The sequence below is a fragment of the Exserohilum turcica genome (assembly GCF_000359705.1).
Source record: "Exserohilum turcica Et28A unplaced genomic scaffold SETTUscaffold_3, whole genome shotgun sequence".
In the NCBI taxonomy this organism is placed as follows: Eukaryota; Fungi; Ascomycota; class Dothideomycetes; order Pleosporales; family Pleosporaceae; genus Exserohilum; species Exserohilum turcicum.
Genome location: NW_007360136.1, coordinates 2967039 through 2991724, shown reverse-complemented (window position 1 = coordinate 2991724; position 24686 = coordinate 2967039). Strand labels below are relative to the sequence as shown.

Here is a 24686-nt window from a genome sequence, read left to right as displayed (position 1 = left end):
CTTTTTTTTTCCGCATGAAAGCGGGAGTACCCGCGTGTGCGCAACGGCAAACGTAGCAAGCAAGGCAGCCATGAAAAAAGAAAAGAAAAAAAAGCAGGCAAATTGCCAGTTGACCGGATCGAAATCGACATGGCGAATCGGGGAATCGAGCAATCGACATGGAGCATGTTACCGTTAAAAAAAAGCAAAGGAGAAATACAAAACGCGGGCCAGAGAGAACGGTGTAGTTAAATCTAATTATGATATTTAATTTTTTTTGTTCAACTTGGTTTGTTTGGAAGCTGTTTGAGAGAGAAGAAGAAGAAGAAGAAGAAGAGAAAGAATAACAACACACAACACAAAGGACACAAATACTACATTACCCTTGTTTGACAAGGAAGGGGGAAGAAGAAGAAGAAGAAGAAGGCGTATCATGCAGTTATATATATAAACACAGGCCCCGAAACGCGAGACGAAGTAGAATTGTGTGTGTATAGGAGAAGGGGAGAAGAAGAAGAAGAGGAAAAAGAGGAAACAGGGCAACAAGAAATAGAGAAGAAGAAAAAGGAAGAAAAAAGAAACGTTCCCGGGTATACGCGCCAACATGAACATTTCTTCATAATCGCCGACCGTTAAGCGCCATGTTATCGAATGAGTTGCTTGGAGAGGTGGATGGGAGGAGAGAGAGAGAGAGAGGAAAATCGTGGGGAAAATAGATTTCCCTCCCGATGAAGAGGGAAAAGAATGGAAATATTGTTGAAATGCGAGAGAGAAGCGAAGCAGAGGATGGGAGAGGAGAGAGAGAGGGCGGCTAAATACCACTCATCGGTACCTCTTGGCTCAGAAAATCAGCCTCTTCAAAATCACTGCCGGTACCAGCGCCCACACGGCCTTGGATGCGCGCGCCGTTTTCAAAATCCACGTCAATATCGTCGTCGCTAATGGTTCGGCGGGCTGTACGTCTCGACCGGGGTTGGGCGTATTGGCGTGTGGGAGGCAGCATGTTGGAGCCTTGCGGGGGAGTCTCGCTCATGGGACTGACGGGGACGTCGTCAAAGTCGACGCTCATACTCATGGACCTGTTGGAGGCTGGGTCGAAGAGGAAGTTTGTGTTTAGTGGCCTGACTTCGTCTTCGTCGTGCCACGAACGCTTCGAGGGATTGTGCAGGCGTTGCGATGAGGGGGATGTGGCTGAGTAGTAGTCGCTGCCAATGGAGGAGTGGCTTGAGAAGGGTTGGGTAAAGTCTTCGGCGGTCAGGGGAAATGTATGGGCGGGTCTGGGGCCTTTGGAAGGGCTGTAGAGGTGCGGGTTTGTGGTGGGCTGTTCTGCAAAGCCGCCAATCTTGTGCAGGCCGCAGAAGGGAAGCAATTCGCGCTCGTGCTGGTAGTCGTCGGGCACGGCTTCGCGCGGGGGCTTGACGTCGAGGCGAGGTCTCGCCATGGCGATGCGCTCCGAGCGTGAAGACGACATCTTGTGCGTCTTGTAGCCTTCGGACACGCTCTTTCGGGGCCTCATTCCCACGGCGAGTACGTGTGGGTGTCGGGAGCCGGGGGCGTTGGGGACGTTGGGGGCGAGGCGTGGCTGCGGTCGGATAGTCGGGTGCAGGCCCCGCAGGTGTGCGAGGTGGTGGAGAGGGTGTCGGAGGCGGACGAGGTGCCGTGAGGGTCAAAACAGGGCGTGATGCTGGGGCGGAGCGTCGTGGTGCGGGCGTGGGTGTGGGCGGGCGTGCAGCGAAGGGGCATGGCGATGCCAGGAACGGGGCTAAGGTGCGGGCAGGAGGGAGAAAAGAGGGCGGCCGCAGCCGGGCAGAGGATTATGCGGCCTCTATGCCGCGGTGGAGAGGGGTGATCTTTCTGATGCCGCTTGGATGCACGCTCGAGCCCTCGCTGGGGTGGCTGAAGGCGGACCGGGATCTGGGATGGCGGGACGGGTGATCGATGCAATCGGCTTGCTACCGCCCACGGGCAAATGCACAGAATAGCAGCTCGACGACCCGACTCGGCACTGGCGCGGCGGGCGCGGCGAGGCGAGGCAGCGGCTGCGTGCTGGCGGCTGCGTGCAAGAGAGAGGCCAAGTGGGAGTAGGTCGCCCACGTCCTTTGTGGCCTACTTACTCACATATGTTTCGTGCGTGTGACGCGCCAAACCCGCCGCTGGCCGCCGGCCTACTCATCCACGCCCTCGACGCCGAGGGCACGATGGATGCAACAGCCCGCCAGCCAGCGACACTCAATGCATTGTCGCCTGCCCGTCTGCGACCGACACTGAGACTTTGGTCTTGACTGCATACCGCCTCGCTCCGCTGAAACTGACAAGGCTCGCTGTCTCAAGGCCGCCGCGCCTCTTGGCCGTGCAAAAGACATTTTGCAGCGCGCGTTTGCCGTGGGTTGCTCTTGCCCGGCCACAAACGGTTGCCCAGCCCAGACACGCCGCCCGTGGCTCCTTCCCTGTGCCTGTGCCTGTGCCTGTGCCTGCCTGTGCCTGCCTCCCCCCCCAGCGCGCCTTCCCCATGCAACCCTGCCAGGCCCAATCTCCGCCCCTTGCTTGGCACCCGTCCTATTTCCCATTCCACCACTGCCTTTCCCCTGCGCCATACTCCATCATGGCCTCTAATAATAGCTCCTCCACGCCGCCCGCGACGCACAATCACTGACATGAGCACAGCAGCACGAGCTCCAGCGCCATCCGGCCTCTTCCATTTGTTGCGGTATGCGGAATAAAAGTACAATCGACAAACACGCATCCTGCCCGTCGTCGGCCCTAAAGGGACTTGTCGCGCCAATAAGACGCCGGTACGCCTGATAGAGAACCTCCAGCCCCCTGTCTCTCGCCCATGAAGATGCGCCCTGGGATATACCAAACATCCAAACTTGCTTCTGACCCAACCAAACTAGCTCTTACATAAACACCCGTCTCAGATAGCACACCGCTCGCCCACCATCTAGGGCAGGTTGGCCGGAATGTTGCCCATCTCAACCTCCTTCCTGTGCTGCCGCGCCGCCCACTTGTCCGCTATCCACGTGACAATGGTGACGCCCATGCTAGCCCCCACCAGCAAGAAGACGATCAGTGTGCCCCACAGAGCAAACTTGCTCGACTGGCAAAGTGTCTTGAAGTCGCCGTTGCCCATGCCTGCCGGCACAGCAATCTTGGACGGCAAGTCCTGCTCCACTGGATGCGAGTTTGCCATCCTGCATGTCCACGTCTGGATCGTGTCGACATCAGGCGCGTTGCCATTGAGTATATGTGCCCAGACAGTGGTAATAAGAGTGAGAAGAAAAGTAGGGAGCAGGGTTGCCAGAGAAAGGAGAGCGCGAAGAGTGTATTTTTGACGAAGAGCCAACTGTCGCTGGTTAGTCGCGTGGCTCTTGCAAAGTACCAGCGTAGGTAAAAGCCACACTCACCTGAGGGACAAACGATGCGATCAAGAAAGCACCGCAGAGAACCAGAGTTACAACCGCCGATGCAACCAGCGCCTTGGTTCCCTGCACGTCAAAATGCTGTGGCCACATGGGTACCCACCACGGGTTGGAAAGATGTTGCTTGTTGAAGACATCGAGAGTCCACGCCGAAGTACCGAGAATAGCGATGCTGAGCACAACGACGAGCCCCGTGATGACGGCCTGGGCCAAGTGGAAAGGAGCGGGGTTGATCTTCATCTTGACTACTGTTGGTTCAAGACTGACGTCGCCGTATTATTCGCACGTTTAGAAACAAAAGGTATAAAGATCGTATCGTCAAACAGGTGTCAACCAGGAGCACCTATTGTCGTTTGCAAAATAAAAGAAGGGCCGACAACAAGACAAGGGAACGACCAACAGGCGAAGAAAGAGGGCCTGATATACCGTCCTGAGGCTTGGAGAGAACTATTGCCTGGGCTGGGTTGGGAACAACAACACCACTCCTGGGGGTGGCACATGCTTTTTAAAACGACTTGGTCACCAAAGTGGTTTCAAGCCCACAGAACCCATCGTTGCAACCGCTCCGCTCCCCTGCAGCCCTCGACAAGCCTCGCACCCCGGAAATAGACGTACACACGCAGAGAAGAGAATAGCCAATCTGTCTTGCCGCTGCGACTACCAGCAATAGGCTCTAGTTCGGCAGCGCCAGGCCTGCTCGATTCATGGCCATACCCAAGCTGCTCTTCCCAGGCGCGTAGCATGCAAGGCCAGGCCGAGAATAGCACTATTAGCCCGCATTAGCCCTTGTGCTACCTTACTGCATGTGTACATTTAGCAACACATACCGCTTCGGTTGTGGGGTATACAGCTTCTCTGCACACCCCTGCTGTGATAATCATCCGGCGAATCAGCGCGCAGAAGCGCCACAGCGCGCGCTGTAAGCGCCGAGACTTGTCTCCCAAAGCAGCGAGTGTGCAGCCCTTGGAAGCGCCCACGCTTGCATTTACGTTTCACACTTTTGCTCAAGCTGCATTTGGGCGTCGCTGGCGGCTTTCATTCGATGCTGTCAAAAGCGTGCTGGATGCAGCCGCTCGACGTCTGACTCTGATGGCTCGCCTCGAGCCGAAGAACCAACGACAAGCCACAGTACTTGAAAGATACACGGTTCGATCGGCATGGCCAATAACCCGGTGGTGTACCATTGCACACGACATACCGAAATAGTGGAGTTTCCAATGGAACAAAAGTGCCGTCTTGTATTTGGATATGTTGAGAGCCGTATTAGCCGATGGTAGAAACATGCATACATGCGTAATCACCGAAGCATGGGTTGCCTGCCTGTCCTGCTCGGACGATTCTCCATAGCGCCAGAGGTTGATGACCCGCATGTGCGGATACTACCGCTGTCACCGTGCGAACGGCCAGCCTTGACGGTTATCGCGGCGAGCCACAGCGGCAACGCATGCACTGCGCAAAAGTTTTGACCAGAAGAAACACTTTGTTGCGCTACGAGGCTTGACCCGTAAGGCCTCCGAACCCCCATTTCCGACGTCCTAGACTCTGTGAAGCCCTCGACTTACCCTTCTTTGCTGCTTCCAGAGAGTGCTCTTTTTCCCACTCCTCGTCCGCCTTGAACGCAGTAATCGCTTGCTCGAGGTTGCAGCTGGCCTGTTCGAGGTACAAAAGCGCAACATCGTACCTGTCACTCAAAATCAGTATTGCAGTCTCAGCCGTCCAAGCCACCGCCCAGGGTGCTTACTCTGCAACCTTGCACTTGACCATGAACTTGCGCAGTTTGGTCTTCTTGATCTCCTCCTCCTCGCCTTCGAGTGGCCGCGGACTCAGGCTGACGCCGCCTTTGTAGTATTCTCCTGGTATCAGAACCGTTCTACGCGCCGCTAGCAGATGATCGGCAAACAGATTGTTCGTTCGACGGAGGGCGTCGGCGGGGACTCCGTAGCGCAGTGATAACGAGAGTATCGAGTCGTTGTTCTGGTCGACAAAATGCAGCACATCGGGTGCGTCCTCGCCCTTCTTCTTGGCCTTCTCCGGCGGCGGTGTCAGCAGCGAGTTGTGTGCTGAGTAGGGTGGTAACTCGTCATCCATGTGCTGCTCATCGGGTGGTGGCGAATATGTAGGCGGGTCGCGTAGGCCTTGGGGTGGTAATGCAGACGGTCCGGTCGCTATCTGGCAGTAGGGACAGTAGTTTTGGAATCTGGGGTTGTCCGTCAGGCAACGAGCACATATGGCGCGGCCGCAGCAGTCAAGTCTACGTTCGAACTGCGACGGCTTCTCCGTCTTCTCGTCGTATGTTGGCGGTATGGAGGTGAGGAGCGCAGCGCAGGTACAGCAGGCTTCAGACATGGTTGTGGCAAGATAGTAGGTGTCTAGATGAAGTGTGAGTTGCTAGATACGTCGTTTGAAGATAGAGAGGCACTGGGAGGCAAAGTAGAGATGCTACGTCATGACTAAAGCGGTTAGTGATCGCGTCGGCCCGTGAAGGCGCGACATCGATGCTATGCCTACAATTTTGGGTTCTGCGGTCACGCATGTAATACATGCGCCTAAACAGAACTTGGTAACCCCAACCAAAGAGTTCTGGAGGCCATGGCATGTAGTGTCTGTTGAAGTTTGGCGTACACGTCGGTCGGACCCCCAGCCAAGCACCGCCAGGGCCTGGTTCTGCCAAGCACCGTCGCGTTAGCGAGCGCACGGTCCACCACACCAATTTCCCAGGTCAAACTCGAACTTTTGCATCTCCGCAAACTCTCTCTACCGTTCACCACCCGCACCAGCCGAGGTATGTCTTTGTCAACCCGAGTGCCCTTCAGAGCCCGGGGATGCAATCGCCGTCTTCCGCAAGGATGAAGGGCGGCGACACTGCGTCTCCTCTGCGACAAGAGCTGAAGAACCCTCATGCTTGCAGTCTGAGGGCACTCTCCACGCTCTGGCATCTGGAGGCTAACCACCAACTCTGCGCGTAGATACCTCAGTCGCCCGCCGTCGCCGCCACCGAGAATCTCCACAAACCGCAAAAATGGTCAAGACCTCTGTCCTCAACGATGCGCTCAACGCCATCAACAACGCCGAGAAGGCTGGCAAGCGCCAGGTCCTGATCCGCCCTTCCTCCAAGGTCATTGTCAAGTTCCTCCGCGTCATGCAGAAGCACGGTATGTTCAATTTCTCTGTAGACGCGCTCTTCTCCGAACAAACAACACCCCTCACACGCCCAACGACGCTCGAGTCTCGCAACCGCACACTCGCATCCGCATCCGCATCCCTACACCGCTCTTCGGGCTGATAACTAGTTAATGATTTCGATTCCTACGATCATTGACCTTTAAGTGTCCGATATATTAACTGCGGCGGACTTACACGTCTTCGGAACCCTTTTCATGACGTCTGATGTTTATTTCTCCGCAACATTCACTGACTTTTACCCTTTAGGCTACATTGGCGAGTTCGAGGAGGTTGACGACCACCGCAACGGCAAGATTGTCATCCAGCTCATTGGCCGCATCAACAAGACTGGTGTCATCTCTCCCCGCTACAACGTCCAGCTCCGCGATATGGAGAAGTGGGTCGTCAAGCTGCTGCCCTCTCGTCAATTCGGTTTCATTGTCCTGACCACGTCTGCTGGCATCATGGACCACGAGGAGGCCCGCAGAAAGCACGTTGCTGGCAAGATTCTCGGTTTCTTCTACTAAAATGTTCGCGTGTGTGGTGGAGTGGGATGCAATATACCCGGGCTTAGACCAGCAAATCCAATGTATTTGGCTAAGTAGTCCATCATGGGAACGGAATGTTCGACGAAGAAATGATAAAAAGTTGATGACTGGATTTTGTGCACGAGTTACGAATTGGGTGAATACTGGGCTGTATCAATCGTTGCAATGGGTTTATATGAGGCGCCATCATTCGACTACGGCTGCTGCAGCACAAGTCCTGTTCTACGTAACTGCGATTTCACAATGCAATAGGTCAGAAAAAGTTATTTTGAAATATTCATCTTATTAACTATACTGTGTTCCACTAGTAAGCTGCGCACCCCACCTAACTTGACGCGACTCTCTACGCGATAGCTCTACAACAACATAAGATAATAGAATACAATCTTGTACATAGCTAGTCTATTACTATCTATATTAAGTCCTAGTGTGTCCTTAGATATAGCACTTCGTACACGTTAGTAGTGCGCGCTAACGTCCCTAAGTAGCCTAAGCTTGTTCTACCTCCGCGACTACCCTTTCTGCCTCTATAGCGAGCTGCTGGCCTTACTAGGCCTATAGCGCTCCTCCACGAGCTATATATTAACGTCGCTGGTCTCTCCTACGTCGCTGGCGCTAACTAGCTGTACGAAGCTTCCTATTCTCCTCTGCAAGTATAGTCGCTAAGTTTATCGCAAGCTAATAACCTTTAATAAGCTAGCGTATAGCTTAGCTTGTTAGGCTCTACAACTAGCAGTAAAGGAGGTCCTTTACGTGTTAAGCCTGCTTTTTAAGCTACGCTATCGTACGTGGTGTCTCTACAGTCTATACAACGTTGTTGTTTGCTATTGTCCCTAGTAGAGACGGCGTACAGACGACAGTAAGCGACGATAGGACGCGTTCTAGACAAGGAGGGATAAGCCCTATCGCCTAGAAGCCTGCCTAGATGTTCTGCTACGTAAGTACTGCTAGCTAGATCCGTGTATAGGCGGTAAGGAAGTCTATCTTGTCAATATAGTAGACGCCTTAGCGAGCTAGCTCCTGGATCTCGTGACTATACGCTCGCTTAAGCGGGGAAAAGCAGCCCATATTAAGTGGCTGGAGCAGGTGGGAGGTATGGGCTGGCATACAGAGAGTGATGATCTTGTTCTCTGTGCAGTACTGGTCGAACTCAGGCGTGGCGTGGCTGCTATAGCCATCTAGGATAAGAAGCTGGTAGACTCCATGCGTACGAGGCGCTGTATATCTATTAAAGTGCTTTACCCACTCTACGCCGAGCTCATCTGTCGTCCAGCCGTTGTCTGATACAGCGAGCACCTAGTCTATAGGGATGTGGTAGTACCAGCTAGCCTGGTGCTGCTTACTAGACAGGATCACGAACGGTGGAAGACACCAGCTAGACGCGTTAATACACTCGATTGTCGTGACCTAGTCTCTGTTCCCTAGTTGTACTGTGGCTGCCCAACCTACAGTGTCAGAGCTAGTGACTACCTTAGACGTCGCTGCGACGCCTATCATAAAGCTAGTCTTATCAAAGTTGTACGTGTCTGTGTCTAGTATCCCATAGGCCTGGCGCGTCTCCTCTACTAGGTTGAACCACGCTGAGATTGCGACAGGATCCTCACAGAGAGCGCGCTGGCTATAGACCTTCCTGTTCCACTTAGTCTGAAGCTCAGACTAGCTGTTGACAAAGCGCGACACCCAGTTCTTGCCTACAGGTGGAGGAGGTGGATCTTGGCCGCGGGCTGCGAGTAGAGCGTCTGCCATGCGTCGTACATTAATTATATAGGGTAGAAAGCCTCGTTAATTAAGGTCTAGGATCCACTACACAAGAGACTGCTCTTTAGTAGTTGATAGCTTTCGGTTGACAGAGACTATCTCTAATCGCGGGTGGACACCACAGAGACGCGTCTAGAGAGTAGATTCTAGTACGTCATACGCTCTCGCGAGGGCTTAGATTAATTAGTATAGTTTATTCTAATAGGAGACTATCGCGAGACTTAGTCTACCTTCACGAGATGTCACCTTAGGCCGTGGTTGTTGAGTCATGGTCGTTGGCGCAGATAGAGTTGTGAGGATTTGGTGGGGTGCGCAGCTTACTGGGGTGCGCAGCTTACTAGTGGAACACAGTATACAAGACTGCTTTCGTAAACCCATGTTTCCCAAACACCAGTCAAAAGTACTTGTACTTTTGAATTAAAAAAAACACCGTGTTTTCATAACTCATTAGACCCCTCATGATGACAGTTGCCTGTTTGATCCAGCATCTGATTTCTCAAACCAAAAAAAGAAGAAGAAGTCCGCCTATGCTTTGCAATGCCAGTGCTCAAAATGTCGCTCTCTCTAATCACCAACTCTCAACTTCTCTCATCATCTTTTTTATGCATTTAGTCGTACAAATCCATGTCGGCGCCCTCATCGTCCAGCTCGGCAATAGCATCAGACTCATCGTACATTTCTGAATCGTCTTCGCTGTCCGTGTGGTTGGGCAGGACAACAACGTGTCCCTCATCGAGCACCACTCTGGCTGTCTCGCCGTCCTTGATGGCGCCACGGAGGATGAGTACAGCAAGACGGTTGAGCACTTCCTTCTCGATGAGTCGCGCCAGCGGTCTGGCACCGTAGGCGGGCGAGTATCCTGCAGAACCTAGGTAGTCGCGCACTTCGGGCGTCATTTCGATGCGCACGTTCCTTCCGTTCTGGTTGAGTCGCTTCTGGATCTCGTCCATTCTCACGTCGACGATGCTGCGGATCTCGCGCTTGGTGAGACGGTTGAAGATGACAATGGATGAGATACGGTTGAGGAATTCGGGCAGGAACCAGTTGCGCAGAGCATTCATCACCATCTCCTTGGTCGTAGGGTCGATCTTGCCGTCTGGTGCGTTGGGGCGCGACAGGTGCTCGGCACCCAAGTTGGAAGTCATGACGACAATGCAGTTCTTTGCGTCAACGATTCTGCCTTGACCGTCCGTGATACGACCGTCGTCCATGAGCTGCAGGAGAACGGTGAGGACTTCCTTGGCAGCCTTCTCCACTTCATCGAAGAGGAGGATAGAGAAGGGCTTCCGGCGCAAGGATTCGGTAAGTTGACCTCCTGCGTCGTGACCAACGTATCCGGGTGGTGCACCAATCATCCTGCTGAGAGAGTGTCGCTCCTGGTACTCAGACATGTCAAATCGGATCATGGCCTTTGGATCGTCAAACAGGAACTCGGCAAGAGCCTTGGTGAGTAGCGTCTTTCCGGTACCAGAAGGACCACAGAAGAGGAAACTTGGTGGCTGGTTGGGGTTAGCGAGACCAGAGCGCTGAAGTCGGATGGCGTTGGAGACTGATGTGACAGCCTCCTTCTGACCAACAACGACTTGTTGCAGGTGACGCTCCATGTTGAGTAGCTTGTCCTTTTCGGTGGTCTTGAGACGGGTGACTGGGATACCGGTCCAGCGAGCGACAATCTCGTTGATCTGATCTGGGCCGACGGCATCGCTCAGGAGAGAGTCGCCACCTCCGCCCCCCTGGCTTGCGTACATCTCGGCATCCGCACGAGCCTTCTCACTCTCCAGCTGGCTGATGCGTTGCTCGACATCAGGAATAGCGTAGTACTTGAGATCGGAGGCAGTTTGGATGTCGCGCATACGCTCAGCTTCGGCGAGCTTGGTCTTGAGACCCTCGAGCTTGAGCTTCTGGTCCTGGATCTCCTTGCTGCGGCCCTTTTCACGTTCGTACATTTCGCGAAGCGGCCTCAGCTCTTCCTCGATGTTGGCGGCCTCCGCTCGGGCCTCCTTCAGACGCGTCTGTGAGGCTTCATCCTTCTCCCGGGAGAGAGCATGAATCTCAATCTGAAGTTGTCGGTGGCGTCGCTCGAGGTTGTCCAGAGCTTCGGGCTGCGACTCTCGCGTGACACGGACGGCCGCAGCAGCTTCATCGATCAGGTCGACAGCGGAATCTGGCAGCCGCCGTTGGGTGAGGTAGCGGGCGGCAAGGGTAGCTGCTGCGACAATGGCACCATCCATGATGGTGACACCGTGGTGAGTCTCATACCGCTCCTTCAGTCCTCGCAGAATGGAAATGGTTTCAGGGATAGAAGGCTCCTTGACGAGGACCTGCTGGAATCGACGCTCGAATGCGGCGTCCTTTTCGATGTATTTGCGGTATTCGCCCAGGGTGGTCGCGCCAATGCAGTGAAGTTGTCCACGAGCCAGCATGGGCTTCAGCAAGTTGGCAGCATCCATACCACCCTCTCCGGAAGATCCAGCGCCCATGAGGAGATGGATTTCGTCAACAAACAGTACTATCATCTCCTTGGACTCTTCAATCTCCTTCAAAACACCCTTCATACGGTCTTCAAACTCTCCGCGGTACTTGCTGCCAGCAACTAGAGCACCGACGTCGAGAGAGAGCAGCTTGCACGCTGCAAGGTTGGCAGGTACATCTGCATCGACAATTCGGCGGGCAAGACCTTCGACGACTGTAGTCTTACCGACACCAGGCTCTCCAATGAGAACTGGGTTGTTCTTGGTTCGCCTGGTAAGGATACGAATGACTCGCCGTGTTTCGTCTTCACGGCCGATGACTGGGTCAATTTTGCCCTCTCGTGCCATGGCCGTCATGTCGATGGTGAACTTTTTCAGGTTCTCATTCTCCTCCTCTGCGTCTGCCGTCTTCGAGTCCACCCGTTTTGTGCCTCGAAGTGCTTGGATAGCGTTGTCGATCTGCTTTGTGTTGGGTACGTTTGATTCGGCGAGGATGCGCTGTATTTGCGGATCCTGGCAAAGCGACATGATGAGATGGTCGACGGCGATGAAGCTATCTTTTTGGGTTTTGCTCAGCTCTTCGGCAGAGCGCAGGACCTTGGCCATGGCGGGCGACGGTGAAGTGCGCTCTGGTGGAGGATCTTGGCTTGGTAACCGGACCATGGCCTTCTTGAGGTTGCGCTCGAAGAGTTGAGGGTCGCCATTGGCACGTTCGAGGACCTGCTTGAATAGCGGTGGCGGTGGTACGTCGACTGTGTTTGCGAGGTCCTTGGGCGGATCTATCAGCGACACGGCGAGGTGTAGAGGTGTGAGTTGTGAGTGTGCATAGCCCTTGGCAAGGTCAAAGCTGTCTGCCAGGGCCTTGGCAGCTCGATCGGTGTAGGCGTCGAATGAAGTCATTGTGGTTTGTGACTAGCCTGTGTGTGGCCTGAAGCCAGAGTGAAAATCGCGTGTTGTGAACCTGCAGTCAGGTTTCGTGTGTTGCACTATTACGGTTGATGGGTATCTCTTGGGGAGAGGAAAGGTTGGACCTGGGCAAGACTGGGGGCCAATATATACACGTCGATGCAATTTGCAGGCAGGAAATGGGGAAACATCAGGAGATGGCCAGTGAGATCGAGTGATTTCTCGCCATGTCTCGAAACCAGTCGTGCCTTCCAACCCTGGCCGTGGAAGCTTCTGGACGCCTGCTGCCACTTTCCGGTCATTCGCAGCGCGCCCCGCCAATCGCCGTTACGTCACCGCTTGGCACGCCTTGCCCAAAGCAGCTTGGCGTGCACATGTCGACCCAGGCACCTCGACACCTCTGCCCAACACTGTCCTTGCAGCACTCGTGGTTCAATAAGCACGCCTCGACTCCGGATAGGCCAACGGACAGCGTGGCCAGGCATGACTGTTCAAAGCTAGTCGCCTCGTTTCCATCGACACCCGCCAGGGGGCTCATCGACACGTCACAGCCACAAAAGGACGCCTTGCTTTCCATCCAAGACACGTCCACGTCGATTGTCTCTGAGGAGGTCTTACGTGCAGCCATATCCACTCATTTCAGTAGCCTCAAACTATGTATACGTCTGCACTGGATAAATTCGAAAATAGCCCGGCCTCGCTGTTCTATCTCACACCGCGGAATCTGGCTTTGCTTCAAGATGGTTATCGCACAGGGGCCTGCTCTGGGCAAAAGCAAATACAGCTGCAGCTACATCAAGCATCGACGTCTCCACCTCTAACCAACCTTGTATTGCCAGTTCACAGTCAGATGTATACTACCCGATATGCCACGTGCGAGACTAGGCGGCTACTCCTCCCCTGGCCCACGGCTAGCGTTCAGATATCTCTTGCGCCGCCATCGCATACCCGCCCGCCGGCTCAAACTGACGCAGGACAAACACGCAGTCCCGGTGAATGCTGCAAATATGGTAAAATACCATCCATATCCTAGGGAACGCACCAATGGATCGATAATGGCAGCAGACGCAGCGCTGAACCCGCCTCGTGCAACCTGGCCCGATGCGTACGCTGTGCTGGGGGCTTGGGGGAAGACATCTACGAGCAATGCATTAGCCGTGTGGCTGAGTAGCGTGGACAAGGCGCAGATGAACAACTCGAGTGTGAGGACTACTGCAGGATGCGTGTGCTGTTGTACAGTCCAGCCATAGCCGACCACAAGTGTTGTCTCCACACATATCAACGGCACCGCATTCCTATATCGGGCCCTTTCGATGGGAAAATCCATAGCGTTGGCTGTATCAGAAATCTCGCTTTCACGCGCTTGATAAGCGTAATTGATATCGAGGAGCTTTCCTGCTATTGTCCCGCCTACCGTCATTCCGCCAAGGCCAGGGAGAAAAGACAGACCGATTTGCAGTTCGTTGAAATGGTACCGTTCTTCAAAAATGACTGAATGGGCGACTTGGAAGGTGTAGTAGATGCCGTACGACGAGGCAACCATGCAGAGAATAGCTGCCGCATCTGGATGTCGAACCATGCGTATTGAATCGAAGATCCTGCGAAAAATCTGTCTGGGTTTTGGCGTCGACGACTGAGTCTGCATCGAAAGGACATCCGAGGACGAACGGTTCTTGTGACATGGTAGGAATGATAACCAAGTCCGCCAGATACCCGTCGCAGGTCTTGACCCGTTCCCAACAATGCCTCGCGACGTTTCCGGGAGTACGAAGCCTACCAGGCACAGACACAGAATTGCTATCCCCAGCAATGCCATGAACACGCCCATGGGGCCCGTACTTTTCATAGCCAGCGCACCTCCAATTACCGGGCCAAACGCCGAAACGCCATTACATGTAGAGAGCATTGGGCCAAGCATGCTTCCTCTTTCCGACAATGTCGCAACATCCGCTACAATCCCATATGCAATGGGAACTGTTGCTGATCCGCCGATACTCTGGAATGCGCGCAGCGTGATGAGTGCAGGATAGCTGTCTCGATTGAGTGCTAGACCCAGACTCGCGAGCGTATACGTCGTGACCAGCGCAAGAAGCACCGGTCTTCTCCCAAAGGAATCGGCCAACGAGCCAAAAACGCCGGGCGACAGTGCCTGACACACAGCGTACGCAGTAACAGTCAAGTTGATCTTCTGCACTGAGACGCCAAAATGCGTGCTTAACGCCGGTATCAACGGAAAGTAAATCGTCGTCGTCAGTGTGGAAATGAGTTGCACAACCCCGAGCACATAAGTAAGCTGTGTGCGCATAGATTTTGGGAAAACAGAGTATGCCTCTTCTCTTCGGATAGCGGGTGTAATACTCGTTTGATTATCTTTTCTCGACTTGGGGTCTCGCTCTGCAGACGAGCTTGCGCCCGCTACCGAAACGTACATGTCGTTGGTTTCCGCCGGCGATGCCATGGGATTGATGACCGTGGGCTGCAGATATACAAAAAGTATTTATCGCGCAATTGCACCCTTTTCGACAAATCGCTCCAGACACGCGACATCTTGCCGAATAAGTAATGACGGTACATGCATTTGGTACGTACGCGGAGACAAAGCAAAACTGAAAATGACATGCTACCTCGCATTCTCAGCCGTGTTACCCGGGATTCTACATCGTGATTGGAAGCGCAATGAAGGATTCACGGTGGATGTTCGACGCATCAGACATAGCACAGCTGTGTAGCTATGTATTACGTCTTTTACCTACACATTTGGGGCATTGCCTTGCTCTTCTCGCATACAGTCTCGTCACATGGTTCTTCACCATGCAATCATGTAGCCATTCTCTTTCGTTTTCGGCCGCGGATTGTGAAAGGAGGGTGGCCTAAATCTGCGTCTGCGTGTGCGTGTGGATGTGACTCCTTTTCTACTTTTCCTCCTTCTGTCTCCCTCGTTCTATCACTTCCATGTATGTGCGTGCCCGTTTTGTTTTGTGCTGATACCTAGTTCTGTCCACACATCTACCGCTAGCCGAAGACGCGGATAAAGTATGTAGTCACCGTACCTCTGACTCGCAAGTGTGCCTCACCATCCTCCGAACCATGGCCATAACCAACCCATTATCAACGTGTCGAAATACAAGAAAAACAAGATTTTGACCTTTGGCGTTTCGTGCGCATGCAGTCCAGTCAGGTACGGGGGATGCACGACTAACCATATGTTGATATATATGTGTGTGTGTGAGAAAGAGAAACAGAGGGAATCACGACACACTAGTCAAGAAGACCCTGTACATGTCACGTTTGGAACTTAACATCCCCCCCCCCTTCCCTCCTCTCGCGTCAAGTTAAGTATCGAGTACAAACGTGTGATATCATACTGCTAACTATATCATAAGATCTGCGTTATTGATTATATCGCCACTTCTTCCCCCTCCCCCTCCTCACCCGGCGACAAACGGTGTTTTGGAATGTGGTGTATTGCGCCGATCGGAAAAGCGAGTAGCCGGATGATACTTTGCGCGTAGAATTATTTTTTTCCTCTCTTACTAGGAAGGGGGGGGGGAGCGGGGTGGTAAGCGCTTGTGTCGCGTGACGGGCTGGGCAAGGGGGGAAAGTATGTGGTGTTTCAAGACTGTAAGGTTTTTGAGTGCGAGGGAGATGGAGAGAGTGGGAGAAAGGGGGGAAATTCAAGGTAGAATGGTGAGAAAGAGCGGAGAATGAGGATGAGGAAAAGGAAGCGTGAATCTGGAAAAGATGTTCATGCTAGCTATGCTGGCTAAAGAAGAAGCTATCTGAGTTTGATTCGTACTTTGCTTGCTTGCTTGCTTCATGAAATGTCATTTTGCTCCTGTGTTTGCATCCCTCTTCTTTTGGGTGCTGTCTTATAAGAAGTCATGACCAATTCGCGGCTGTAGTTGTAGTTGTAGTTGTTCTTGCTAACCCAGGCTACACGAACACTATAAAATCAATAAAAAAGAAGAAGAACCTAAAGAAGCCTTTCTCTCTCTCTCTCTCTCTCTCTCTCTCTCTCTCTTCCTAAAAAGAGACAACAGAAATTACCCTCGGGTGGTAAAACCCCTACCTGCCAAAACTTTCCGTGGTCTTTAATAACACACACACTACTATTGACTCATAAAGGCGCTTTCTACATATGGCACCACCTCAGGATGAGAAACCGAACGAGAACGCTGAGAGTACAGTGAAGCTTTAATCATTCTTTGTTTAGCGCCTGGCGGGGGGTATTTTTTTTACAATAAGGTTGTGATAGTGTTTTTATTTTTTCAAGCGATAGCAATAATGACTGAGTACATAGTTTGGTTAAGTACTTATAGTGATTCGGCTAACTTTGAACAGATTTTAAGCTTTGCATATTGGGCGAATTCAACGCTGCTTACTTACTCAAGTCTCTGTAATAAGTCCCGATTATTTTTCTACTAGTAAAGGTTTTGGGGGAATAGTTGCACACTGTATACCCGAGAATGGTAAAACTACTCTTAGGCTTATCCCAAAGAGGCTGGGCTTAAGCAGAGCGCTACCCCAAGGGCGCGGTTGGGTGCAGTAGATATGATAGAGAGCTAAGAACCACCTACCCGCGCGCTTATATCAGCGTACGAGTTGGAAAAATAGATATGCTCTCGTATTGATCTGAGCGTCGCGTCGGCGCACAGTTCAGATAAGCAGAATTCGAATGCCAGGTCCCGTTCCTTGATTTTGTGACTGTGCACACCGACATCCCCGTCGCGGAACTCTACCAAAGGGCCTTGAGTCCGTCACACTCACAATCCCATGCAACCCTTCTCTGTTGCCGTGCTGTGTGCAACAGGCATATTACTGCAGAAACGTGTTTGTACTATTCTCTCAAACTATTTGTCCCAATCGCGGTCTAAAGTGCCATCTACTGTCCTTTAGGCTTTCCTGCACAAGTGAACTGAATCGCGAAAATTTCATTACCTTGACTTGGAGGAGGATTACATATAACACCAGGCGGCAAAGAAAATAAATTCCAATTCTCAACCCCCGAGGCTGGTCTGTATCCAAGCGCCACATTGATATTGGTAGCGCCTAGACCTGGCCGCTCGGTATTGGCAATCCAGTAGAGGGCCTCGTACGAGTCGTCACCCCGAGCCAGTGTAAATCCGTTGATGCTGATGTGCTGGTAGTTTTGCAGTCCAACAGGAATTATCTGGCACCCAGATGTGTTGGGTCCAGTGTAGCCGCCACGTTCGTTACCCCCATCTTTGCATGCATCGTAATGGTCGTTCGCTTTTTGTGGGCAGGTCTTGCCGACTTGGCATGACACACGGTTCGGGTGCAAGTGGAATGCACCCATTGCTAGAGATCATATTAGTCAATTCTGATTCGTATACAAGATATGATAGACTAGTACAGCGTACCTTGAACTGTTAAAGCACCGAGTACTAGAACACTCTGCGTGATAGAATAGTAGCGCATGCTGCAACGCAGTTGCTGCTGTGACTGTGTTGACAAGTAAATATAGAGTAAGACGAAGCACCTCTGTTTCTTTCCTCCGGCACTCCCTTATGTATGACTACGAAGGAGCTTGGTCTTCATTTCTGAGTTGAGTATAAGTCTGTGCAGCACCCTATCCACCTATCAGCTATATTTATATATCGCGGCACAGTAAGCGTACTATGTAAAGTCTATATTTCTCACGTATTAGTCATACGACTTGCGAATGACGACTGCATTATATGTGAACCTGCCGGGTGATAGGAGCCCGTTTGACTTTATCCACATTTTTTCTTCAGATGTGACACGCAAAAAAAAAGAACAGAAGATCATAACGTTTGCATAGATATTAGGATCCAGGATCAAGACCTAGCGTTAAAGTAGCAGTAGCATGAGTGACTTCATCGTTCACTCTTGCCGAAAGCATATATCATCCTCCCTCGCCACTCAAACTCTATAGGGCAATCAACCTAATCGACTTTCTTCCCAGAAACCCAGTCCAGTACTTAATGCCTTTACCCACCACTAACAAGGTAAACGAAACCCCCCCCCCCGCTCTTTGCTAATTTAATTACCTTGGACTCCATAGTATCACTCACACAATCCATCCTTACCATGCAACCCAGCCACGTCCTGCAAACTATGCACATAGTTTCAATAAAAAACCCCCACTTGGAATAAAGAAAAAATGAGAATACGCTATGTGTGATACTATAAATTGTAGTATATTTTGCAGCTAAAATAAGGAAGCTAAAGAAGCTAAATGGCTAAGTCGTAAAAAAAAACTCTGTCTCTCTCTCTCTCTCTCTGTTTGACTAGCCTTCCAAAAAAAAAAGTTAGAGGCCTGGCTTTCTTGCTTGCCCTTTCCTTCCTTGCTTCCTTCCAATGCCTTGGCGTTGAATCATGTCCTTGCATGAACCCGCCAAATCGATAAAAACACACACACACACACACACACACACACACAATAATCATAATGATGATGCCCGTGGGAAAAGAAAAAAATGCATCTCTCTCTCTCTCTCTCTGTCTCTCTCTCTGTCTCTCTCTCTGTCTTTTAAGAACCCTTTTCGTTTTCCTTTTCTCCTGATACACAAAGGGGGGTGGTACTACTTCGTGTGTGTGTGTGGTTGCGAGCAACGATTCCCAACTCGAATGCTGATGAGAGGGAGATGCTAGAAGAAGAAGAAGAAGAAGAAGACGAAGAAGAAGATGATGATGATGAAGAGCGGTAATCAAGCTATATCGTGAAGCCGTTTTACTCTGCTCGCTTGCTGGCAGCTGGAGGGGCAGCATCGGCAGCGGCAGCGGGAGCAGAGGCCTTTGCGGCGTCAGCTGCCATTTGAGCATCGGCTTTTTGGGCATCGGCCTTTTGAGCATCGGCTTTCTGGGCATCGGCCTTTTGAGAATCGGCCATTTGAGCATCGGCCTTTTGAGCATCGGCGGCCTTCTTTGCGTCATCGGCTTTCTGGGCATCAGCCGCCTTTTGAGCATCAGCCGCCTTCTTAGCATCGGCCTTTTGAGCATCGGCGGCCATCTTCGCGTCATCAGCCTTCTTAGCATCATCGGCCTTCTTCTGAGCATCAGCAGCCTTCTTAGCATCATCGGCCTGCTTCTGCGCATCCGCCTGCTTCTGCGCATCCGCCTTCTGCTGAGCATTATCAGCCGTCTGAGTCTGGTTCTGCTTCTGCATGGCCTGCTGCATGGCCTTCATTTCCTGCTGAGCAATCTGCTGGTTGAGCTGGTTGTCCGCCTTGTCGGCATCGGCCTTCTGCTGGTCCTGGAGAGCATCCTGCCAGATGGAGCCGAGCGTCTCAGCAGGGTCCTGGGCCATAGCCGTCCAGGTAGGCTTGACGTCGAAGACCTGGACGCCATCCGTCTTGACGGGAAGGTTCGCGTTGATCACGCCGGTTGCGCCGGCGATGCCGCCGAATCGGCCAATGTTGTTGAAGGCGTTGTTGCCCAGAATATCCTGGGCGATCAGCTTGCGGCTGTCGAAGATCATGACGGTTTGCGTTTGGCGCGCGCCCCGGTTGGCCACAATGGCGCGCTGCGCGAACAGGTTCTGCTGGATGCGGCCGCGGCGGCGGTCGTCAATGATGACCTGAATCTCCTGGACGACGAGCACAACGGTGGCGACGTTGCGGAATTGGTTGCGGAAGTTGCTCTTGCGGAAGAGGTCGTTGAGGTCGCTGTTGAAGCCGTTGTTGACACGGTCCACGACAAGAACCTGCTCGACCTGCTGGACGATTTGCTGCCGTCCGCCATTGTCAATGATCTGGAGGCTCTGCTCTTGGACTTGGATGACGCGGCGCTGCTGGTTGAAGTTGTTGAAGCCGTTGATGAAGTTGAAGCCGCCGTTGTTGGAGTTGAAACCATTGACAACAGAGTTGAAGTCGAACTGGCGCTTGGTCACACCGGGAGCAGCCTCGACAGGGGCAATGGGCTTTGCGACTGCGGCTCGTTAGTATCCATGATTCAAGCTTGACGCCGGGGTAGTCAGTGCTTACCAGCAAGGCTGGCCGCGAGGACAAAAGTAGCAATGGCCTTGAGAGACATGTTTGTTATTGTGGTTTACTGTCAGGGAGTGAATTCGACTGGGGAGGGAACTAGTAGTTGACGAATTAAAGATAGTGTGTTAAAAAAGATTATAAACGTCGCAGACGTGTTGATAAAATTATTGCAAAGAGAGTGTTGGAGCTGACTATCAAAGCCGCTGAAGAATCGAATAAACGAAGTAAGGAAGGAAGAAAGGACTGAAAGGCTGTGAGAGAGAGAGTGTGAGATGAGGAATAGTTGCTGTGCGACTACAGGAGCTTTTATCCATTTCTCTCCACTGCGGCCACCCGGGTGGTTGTCAGTGTCATCAGACCCCCTGTATGCCACCGAGTGTGACACACGTAGTGTGATTGTTACTTTGCTACCGGCGAACAGTACAGCCGCAGCTGCCAAGAGGTAGAAAATGTGTAACTATCATGCCGCCAAGAGATGCTTGCCGGTTTTGCCTTACTGTCTGAGGCCTACTGAAGGGCCTGAGGACAGCGGAGCCTTGATATCCCGATCGTGGGCCAAGAAGCTGGCACTCATCTTGGGACGGTGGGTCATGCCTTAGCTATGGTGAGGCAGGCATCCTTCGGTACATTTGCTGTCCGTTTTAAGATTGGTAAAGGGAGACCAGGTCGGATGCGGAGACGCCCTGCACGTGGGGAGAGGGCGCTTGTGCCTGGTGGTATGGGCATGCGATCGCCATGAGGGGGGGCATCCGGGACCTTCCCTGGTGTTCATGTTCGTGCAAGATTGCAATCTCCCTCTCTTTCTTCGTGCTCCCAGTTCATCGCATGCGCGACACCAAACACGGCTTTTGAAGTTGACCCTGTCATTATCGTCATCATCATCATCATCATCATCATCATCACGTCGAGTGACGACGTCAATGCGCGCCTAGCTGCCAGACCTGTAAGTCGAGCGCCTAAAATATATCAGCCCATCGACTACGACACAAGTGACTGCTGCCAGAACGTGTGAAGGCTGCCATACTAACGTATCACGGAATGACAGTGGTTCGAAAAATGCCTGTGGCGCAAAGGAGGCGAGACGTTGCTGAAACCCCATGAGTGTGGGGCCGAACCTTTGGCGAACACCTGCAGCCACAGACCAAGTCGCAACAGCGTTGGAACCGCTGTTATACCACTATGCGTTAAGCTTGTGTCGATCCTCGGATGCAACGTGTTCCTAAGGCATGGGCATCACGGGGTTGGTCGGATAATTTAAACAAGGCCTGAAGGCCTCACGCCTCCAAGGGTCCTACACGCGGGCTGCCGTGTCACTGCTGTCACCTTGTCCAGACACTTGGCCCCTGGCGGCAGAGTCATGTTGCTTGCATAAGTACGTCCGACGCCTTCCATCTCTTGCAATACAACACTCGACCACTCTTGTAACATCTCATCCTGCCCTCATGACAGTCTCACATGACGCTCGTACCTGATGCAGGCACACACCAAGGCTTGTGATAGTCGTGCTTGGAGAATTTGCTTAGCGCCGTCTTATGTACACATCTTTTACACACCTGCTCTCTCAGCTGCTCGCAGCAATCGAATAGACACTTCATCTGAAAAGCATAAATGGTAGTCCCTAGTCACCAACTGTCCCCTGTCTCCAAAACGCCTGGAAATGCCTGCAATGGCGCTTGCACAAGTGGGAGAGCAGCAATCAATGCCAGCCACTGGTCTTCGCCCGCCTGTATGCACTACTTACATCTTCTTGCGTCATTCTAAACATGATGAACCCTGCCAATTACAATCCATCGAAGGAGGCCGAACGGCCTACTCTTCGTCAGAGTCCGTGTCCGTGTCAGTCTCGCTCTCAGACTCCACGTCGCCTTCAGTGTCGCTGCCGCTCGAGTCATCATTCGCCTGTTTCCGCTTCTTGGGTGGCACGCCAGTCTTCATTTGGCGCATTTGTCCGGCAAGAGAGTCTAAAAATGGTAAGCCGTCTTGTACGTGGTCGGCGATTCCAACAAACTTACCCTCGTCTGGTTCACTGATTTCCTCCTCCTCTTCCACCTGCTCGGCTTTGCTGGCGTCTTCAACAACCAATGTGACTTCCATCTTAGTGTCCATGCCAATGTAGCTGTCACAGATCATGTGCATGACAAAAGTGTAACTGCCAGGCTGTGGCGGGGCACCAAACTGCATCTTGAGTGTTTGCACGTTGAACGTGGGTTTACCGCTCTCGTCAAGAATAGGCTTGTCAAACGTGGAAAATGTGAACGGAGGCACTGCGATGCGTCCTTGTTTGCTGTCTGCAAGGAATATATGCCATCTTGGTGCGTGGTCGCGAGCAAAGTATGGGGCGTGTGCCAAAGGTGGTTGAATCGGCTTGTCACCTGAGCGGTCGTTCTTGCGTCCGGTAATCGCTGCGACATCGCCTTCCGCAGGATCAATGTCGAGAAGATCTTTCGGGTTCACCTCGGGAATTTTGCTGGCACCTGGAGGGATGAAGCGACCCTTGAGGACGAACTGGACTAAGCTGCTGGGTGTAACGAAACGCTCGCCAACGACTTTGAAAAAGGCCTTGTCGAGCTGGAAAATCGGAATCTGCGAGGCTACAGACATGGCTGTGTTGTACTGGTCTTGAGAAAGAAGGCCAGACTGTACAATGCGTGCTTTGCGCTGAGCGTCCGGGAGTTGCATCAATTCTTGGATGGTCAGATGTGTCCTGGATCGTTCGGCCTCGGCTGCGCTTGCGACAGCAGGTGTGAAGTAAGGCAGTTGTTCCAACGGAGAAGCTCCTGGCCGCAGAGCCTGGATGATGTTTTGCGATGTCCTGTATGCTGATAGCACTGCCTTGGTGTTGCCGTATGCCAGAGCAATAGTCGAATAAGCTTCGTTCAGGCGAAATGCAATGGGTGCTACAGCAAACTTTTCCTCGTTCAGCGTCTCATCCTCCAGTTCGACACGGCCGAGATATGCCCACAGCAAGGTCAGCACCTTGCGTCTCCGGCTGTCTTCTAGATTGTCGAGGTTTTGACGGTCTTTAATCGTGAGTGTTTGGGAAACGGGGGAGTTTTCAGAAAGAACCGTCTGCTCAAGTTTCGACAAGCCTTTTTCCGCCTTGTGACCAGCGAGAAGTTCAGAGAACTCTTCTCCACTGCTCAGCGCATATACAACCCCGGTGTCGCCCTGGTCGTTGTCATAGTCGCGGAAAATGTTGCCGGCACTTGCGACAAGCACTTTTTCCTTTGTCAACCTCTGAGTTCCGTACCACCACTTTCCGACTGTGTAGGGGAGAATGACACCAAGCGCGAGCGCATAGATGAGCAAGACGTACTTGCCAGCACCATCCGTGACCAACCACTGGGGTAGCGCAATTCCGATACTAAAACTCTGCTTGCCGTCTGGGTGGCCATACTGAAGAAAGTTGTTGCGGATCTCCTCGTCGGTGAGAGCCTTGAACGCCTTGGTGACATCTACCCAGTGGTCGTTGATACTTTGCACGGTAATGTTCCTTTCGGGGTCCTCGCGGGCTTTGTCAGGGTGCATAGTAAGGGAGAGCTTTCGGTAATGTTTCTTGATCGCCTTTTCATCTGCATTCTGTCCTGCAAGTTAGCATGGTTGTGTAGAGAGCAAACAACTGAGCACAGCCCTCTTACCTTGGATACGCCCAGAACCGCATATGGATCCCAGATGTCGGGCGACGTGCGCGCAGTGACCAGTATGAGGTACACCATGGCGGCATTCATGGCCCAGCCGCCCAGCATGACGAGACCGCGCTTGATTCTCCTCTCCATGCGCTTCTGCTTCTTACGCTGTCCTTGGATGAGATCGGCATGTTCAGGAGCGAAGTCGGATTCGATTCGCGTTCCAGTGTTTTCAAGTTCTGCAGGCGCATGTCAGTATGGCAATGGTGGCGGCATGCAAGCACGATGCGCACCTTTACTCGGCCTTAAAAAGGAAATTGTAGTGGGGACGGTGACGAGTGTGGTGACCGTGAGGATGAAGTAGGGAAAGAACTGGCCCTGCAGACTGGTTAGAGGCGGCGTGTTCGCTGGTGCGCATGTGCAGCCTTACCTGCTCATCGTAGGTGTAGTCGGTTCCGGACATCTTGAATGTCTGTCCCTAGGGACAAGTGGAGATCTAGCATGGTAAACACCCTATCCAGATGGATTGATAGCGACATTTTTTTCCCTCTTGGCCAAAGATGTAGTCTCTGTGAGCACAGTCTAATGACAAACCTGTTTCGTCGTGCGGCACTTCTGGCCACATTGCAGGCGCTGCTGTAGTACAGAGTGATGGCTCGCCACGCTGGATGCATGTGTGTGATGCATGTTGTATCTCAAGTAAACTGAAATGGCCTTGTGCTGGCCTATTCCGACGTCCCGCTCTGACGCGTCAACAAGGCTTGCACATGCTGTGTCTGTTTTGGTGGTGACGTACATGCGGTGCGCGCTGACACGTGACGGCAAGACCCCTGCTTAGCCAAGCGCC

The 24686-nt window shown here is 52.5% G+C and overlaps 9 protein-coding genes across 9 annotated transcripts; 1 reads left to right on the top strand and 8 right to left on the bottom strand.

Moving 5' to 3' along the window:
• Positions 1-486: 486 nt before the first annotated feature.
• Positions 487-1582, bottom strand: SETTUDRAFT_138019 (uncharacterized protein). Its single transcript, XM_008029598.1, has one exon. It carries the CDS (start codon positions 1493-1495, stop codon positions 791-793), a length of 705 nt encoding a protein of 234 aa, XP_008027789.1. The 5' UTR covers positions 1496-1582; the 3' UTR covers positions 487-790.
• Positions 1583-2657: 1075 nt separating this feature from the next.
• On the bottom strand, positions 2658-3850 carry SETTUDRAFT_164038 (uncharacterized protein). The gene is made up of 2 exons (XM_008029597.1): positions 3384-3850; positions 2658-3322 (listed from the first exon to the last, which is right to left on the bottom strand). The coding sequence occupies exons 1-2, from the start codon at positions 3636-3638 to the stop codon at positions 2921-2923; spliced, it is 657 nt and encodes a 218-aa protein (XP_008027788.1). The 5' UTR covers positions 3639-3850; the 3' UTR covers positions 2658-2920.
• An 805-nt stretch (positions 3851-4655) lies between these two features.
• Positions 4656-5609, bottom strand: SETTUDRAFT_164036 (uncharacterized protein). The gene is made up of 2 exons (XM_008029596.1): positions 5140-5609; positions 4656-5079 (listed from the first exon to the last, which is right to left on the bottom strand). The coding sequence occupies exons 1-2, from the start codon at positions 5484-5486 to the stop codon at positions 4887-4889; spliced, it is 540 nt and encodes a 179-aa protein (XP_008027787.1). The 5' UTR covers positions 5487-5609; the 3' UTR covers positions 4656-4886.
• A 557-nt stretch (positions 5610-6166) lies between these two features.
• SETTUDRAFT_164035 (uncharacterized protein) lies at positions 6167-7386 on the top strand. The gene is made up of 2 exons (XM_008029595.1): positions 6167-6550; positions 6828-7386. The coding sequence occupies exons 1-2, from the start codon at positions 6418-6420 to the stop codon at positions 7085-7087; spliced, it is 393 nt and encodes a 130-aa protein (XP_008027786.1). The 5' UTR covers positions 6167-6417; the 3' UTR covers positions 7088-7386.
• Positions 7387-9474: 2088 nt separating this feature from the next.
• SETTUDRAFT_91583 (uncharacterized protein) lies at positions 9475-12237 on the bottom strand (the record flags this gene model as incomplete). Its single annotated transcript, XM_008029594.1, has 1 exon — positions 9475-12237. The coding sequence occupies one exon, from the start codon at positions 12235-12237 to the stop codon at positions 9475-9477; it is 2763 nt and encodes a 920-aa protein (XP_008027785.1).
• A 539-nt stretch (positions 12238-12776) lies between these two features.
• Positions 12777-14095, bottom strand: SETTUDRAFT_164030 (uncharacterized protein). The gene has a single exon (XM_008029593.1). The coding sequence runs from the start codon at positions 14069-14071 to the stop codon at positions 13133-13135; it is 939 nt and encodes a 312-aa protein (XP_008027784.1). The 5' UTR covers positions 14072-14095; the 3' UTR covers positions 12777-13132.
• Positions 14096-17125: 3030 nt separating this feature from the next.
• Positions 17126-17682, bottom strand: SETTUDRAFT_32582 (uncharacterized protein; the record flags this gene model as incomplete). Its single annotated transcript, XM_008028852.1, has 2 exons — positions 17126-17562; positions 17625-17682. The coding sequence occupies 2 exons, from the start codon at positions 17680-17682 to the stop codon at positions 17126-17128; spliced, it is 495 nt and encodes a 164-aa protein (XP_008027043.1).
• Positions 17683-18958: 1276 nt separating this feature from the next.
• On the bottom strand, positions 18959-20259 carry SETTUDRAFT_154933 (uncharacterized protein; the record flags this gene model as incomplete). The annotated part of the gene is made up of 2 exons (XM_008029592.1): positions 18959-20154; positions 20211-20259. 2 exons carry the CDS (start codon positions 20257-20259, stop codon positions 18959-18961), a joined length of 1245 nt encoding a protein of 414 aa, XP_008027783.1.
• Positions 20260-21721: 1462 nt separating this feature from the next.
• Positions 21722-24335, bottom strand: SETTUDRAFT_138000 (uncharacterized protein). The gene is made up of 5 exons (XM_008029591.1): positions 24270-24335; positions 24133-24217; positions 23852-24078; positions 22226-23792; positions 21722-22174 (listed from the first exon to the last, which is right to left on the bottom strand). The coding sequence occupies exons 1-5, from the start codon at positions 24300-24302 to the stop codon at positions 22023-22025; spliced, it is 2064 nt and encodes a 687-aa protein (XP_008027782.1). The 5' UTR covers positions 24303-24335; the 3' UTR covers positions 21722-22022.
• Positions 24336-24686: the final 351 nt, after the last annotated feature.

What these genes read in the sequence shown, in the direction of transcription:
- SETTUDRAFT_138019 (XM_008029598.1), bottom strand. Translation starts at nt 1,495, where the DNA reads ATGAGGCCCCGAAAGAGCGTGTCCGAAGGCTACAAGACGCACAAGATG.
- SETTUDRAFT_164038 (XM_008029597.1), bottom strand. Translation starts at nt 3,638, where the DNA reads ATGAAGATCAACCCCGCTCCTTTCCACTTGGCCCAGGCCGTCATCACG. An exon ending in TCGCATCGTTTGTCCCTCAG is followed by an intron (nt 3,323 to 3,383) that starts GTGAGTGTGGCT and finishes AACCAGCGACAG; the next exon opens with TTGGCTCTTCGTCAAAAATA.
- SETTUDRAFT_164036 (XM_008029596.1), bottom strand. Translation starts at nt 5,486, where the DNA reads ATGGATGACGAGTTACCACCCTACTCAGCACACAACTCGCTGCTGACA. An exon ending in GTCAAGTGCAAGGTTGCAGA is followed by an intron (nt 5,080 to 5,139) that starts GTAAGCACCCTG and finishes TTTGAGTGACAG; the next exon opens with GTACGATGTTGCGCTTTTGT.
- SETTUDRAFT_164035 (XM_008029595.1), top strand. Translation starts at nt 6,418, where the DNA reads ATGGTCAAGACCTCTGTCCTCAACGATGCGCTCAACGCCATCAACAAC. An exon ending in CCGCGTCATGCAGAAGCACG is followed by an intron (nt 6,551 to 6,827) that starts GTATGTTCAATT and finishes TTTACCCTTTAG; the next exon opens with GCTACATTGGCGAGTTCGAG.
- SETTUDRAFT_164030 (XM_008029593.1), bottom strand. Translation starts at nt 14,071, where the DNA reads ATGGGCGTGTTCATGGCATTGCTGGGGATAGCAATTCTGTGTCTGTGC.
- SETTUDRAFT_138000 (XM_008029591.1), bottom strand. Translation starts at nt 24,302, where the DNA reads ATGTCCGGAACCGACTACACCTACGATGAGCAG. An exon ending in CGGTTCTGGGCGTATCCAAG is followed by an intron (nt 23,793 to 23,851) that starts GTAAGAGGGCTG and finishes CTTGCAGGACAG; the next exon opens with AATGCAGATGAAAAGGCGAT. An exon ending in AATCAGTGAACCAGACGAGG is followed by an intron (nt 22,175 to 22,225) that starts GTAAGTTTGTTG and finishes TACCATTTTTAG; the next exon opens with ACTCTCTTGCCGGACAAATG.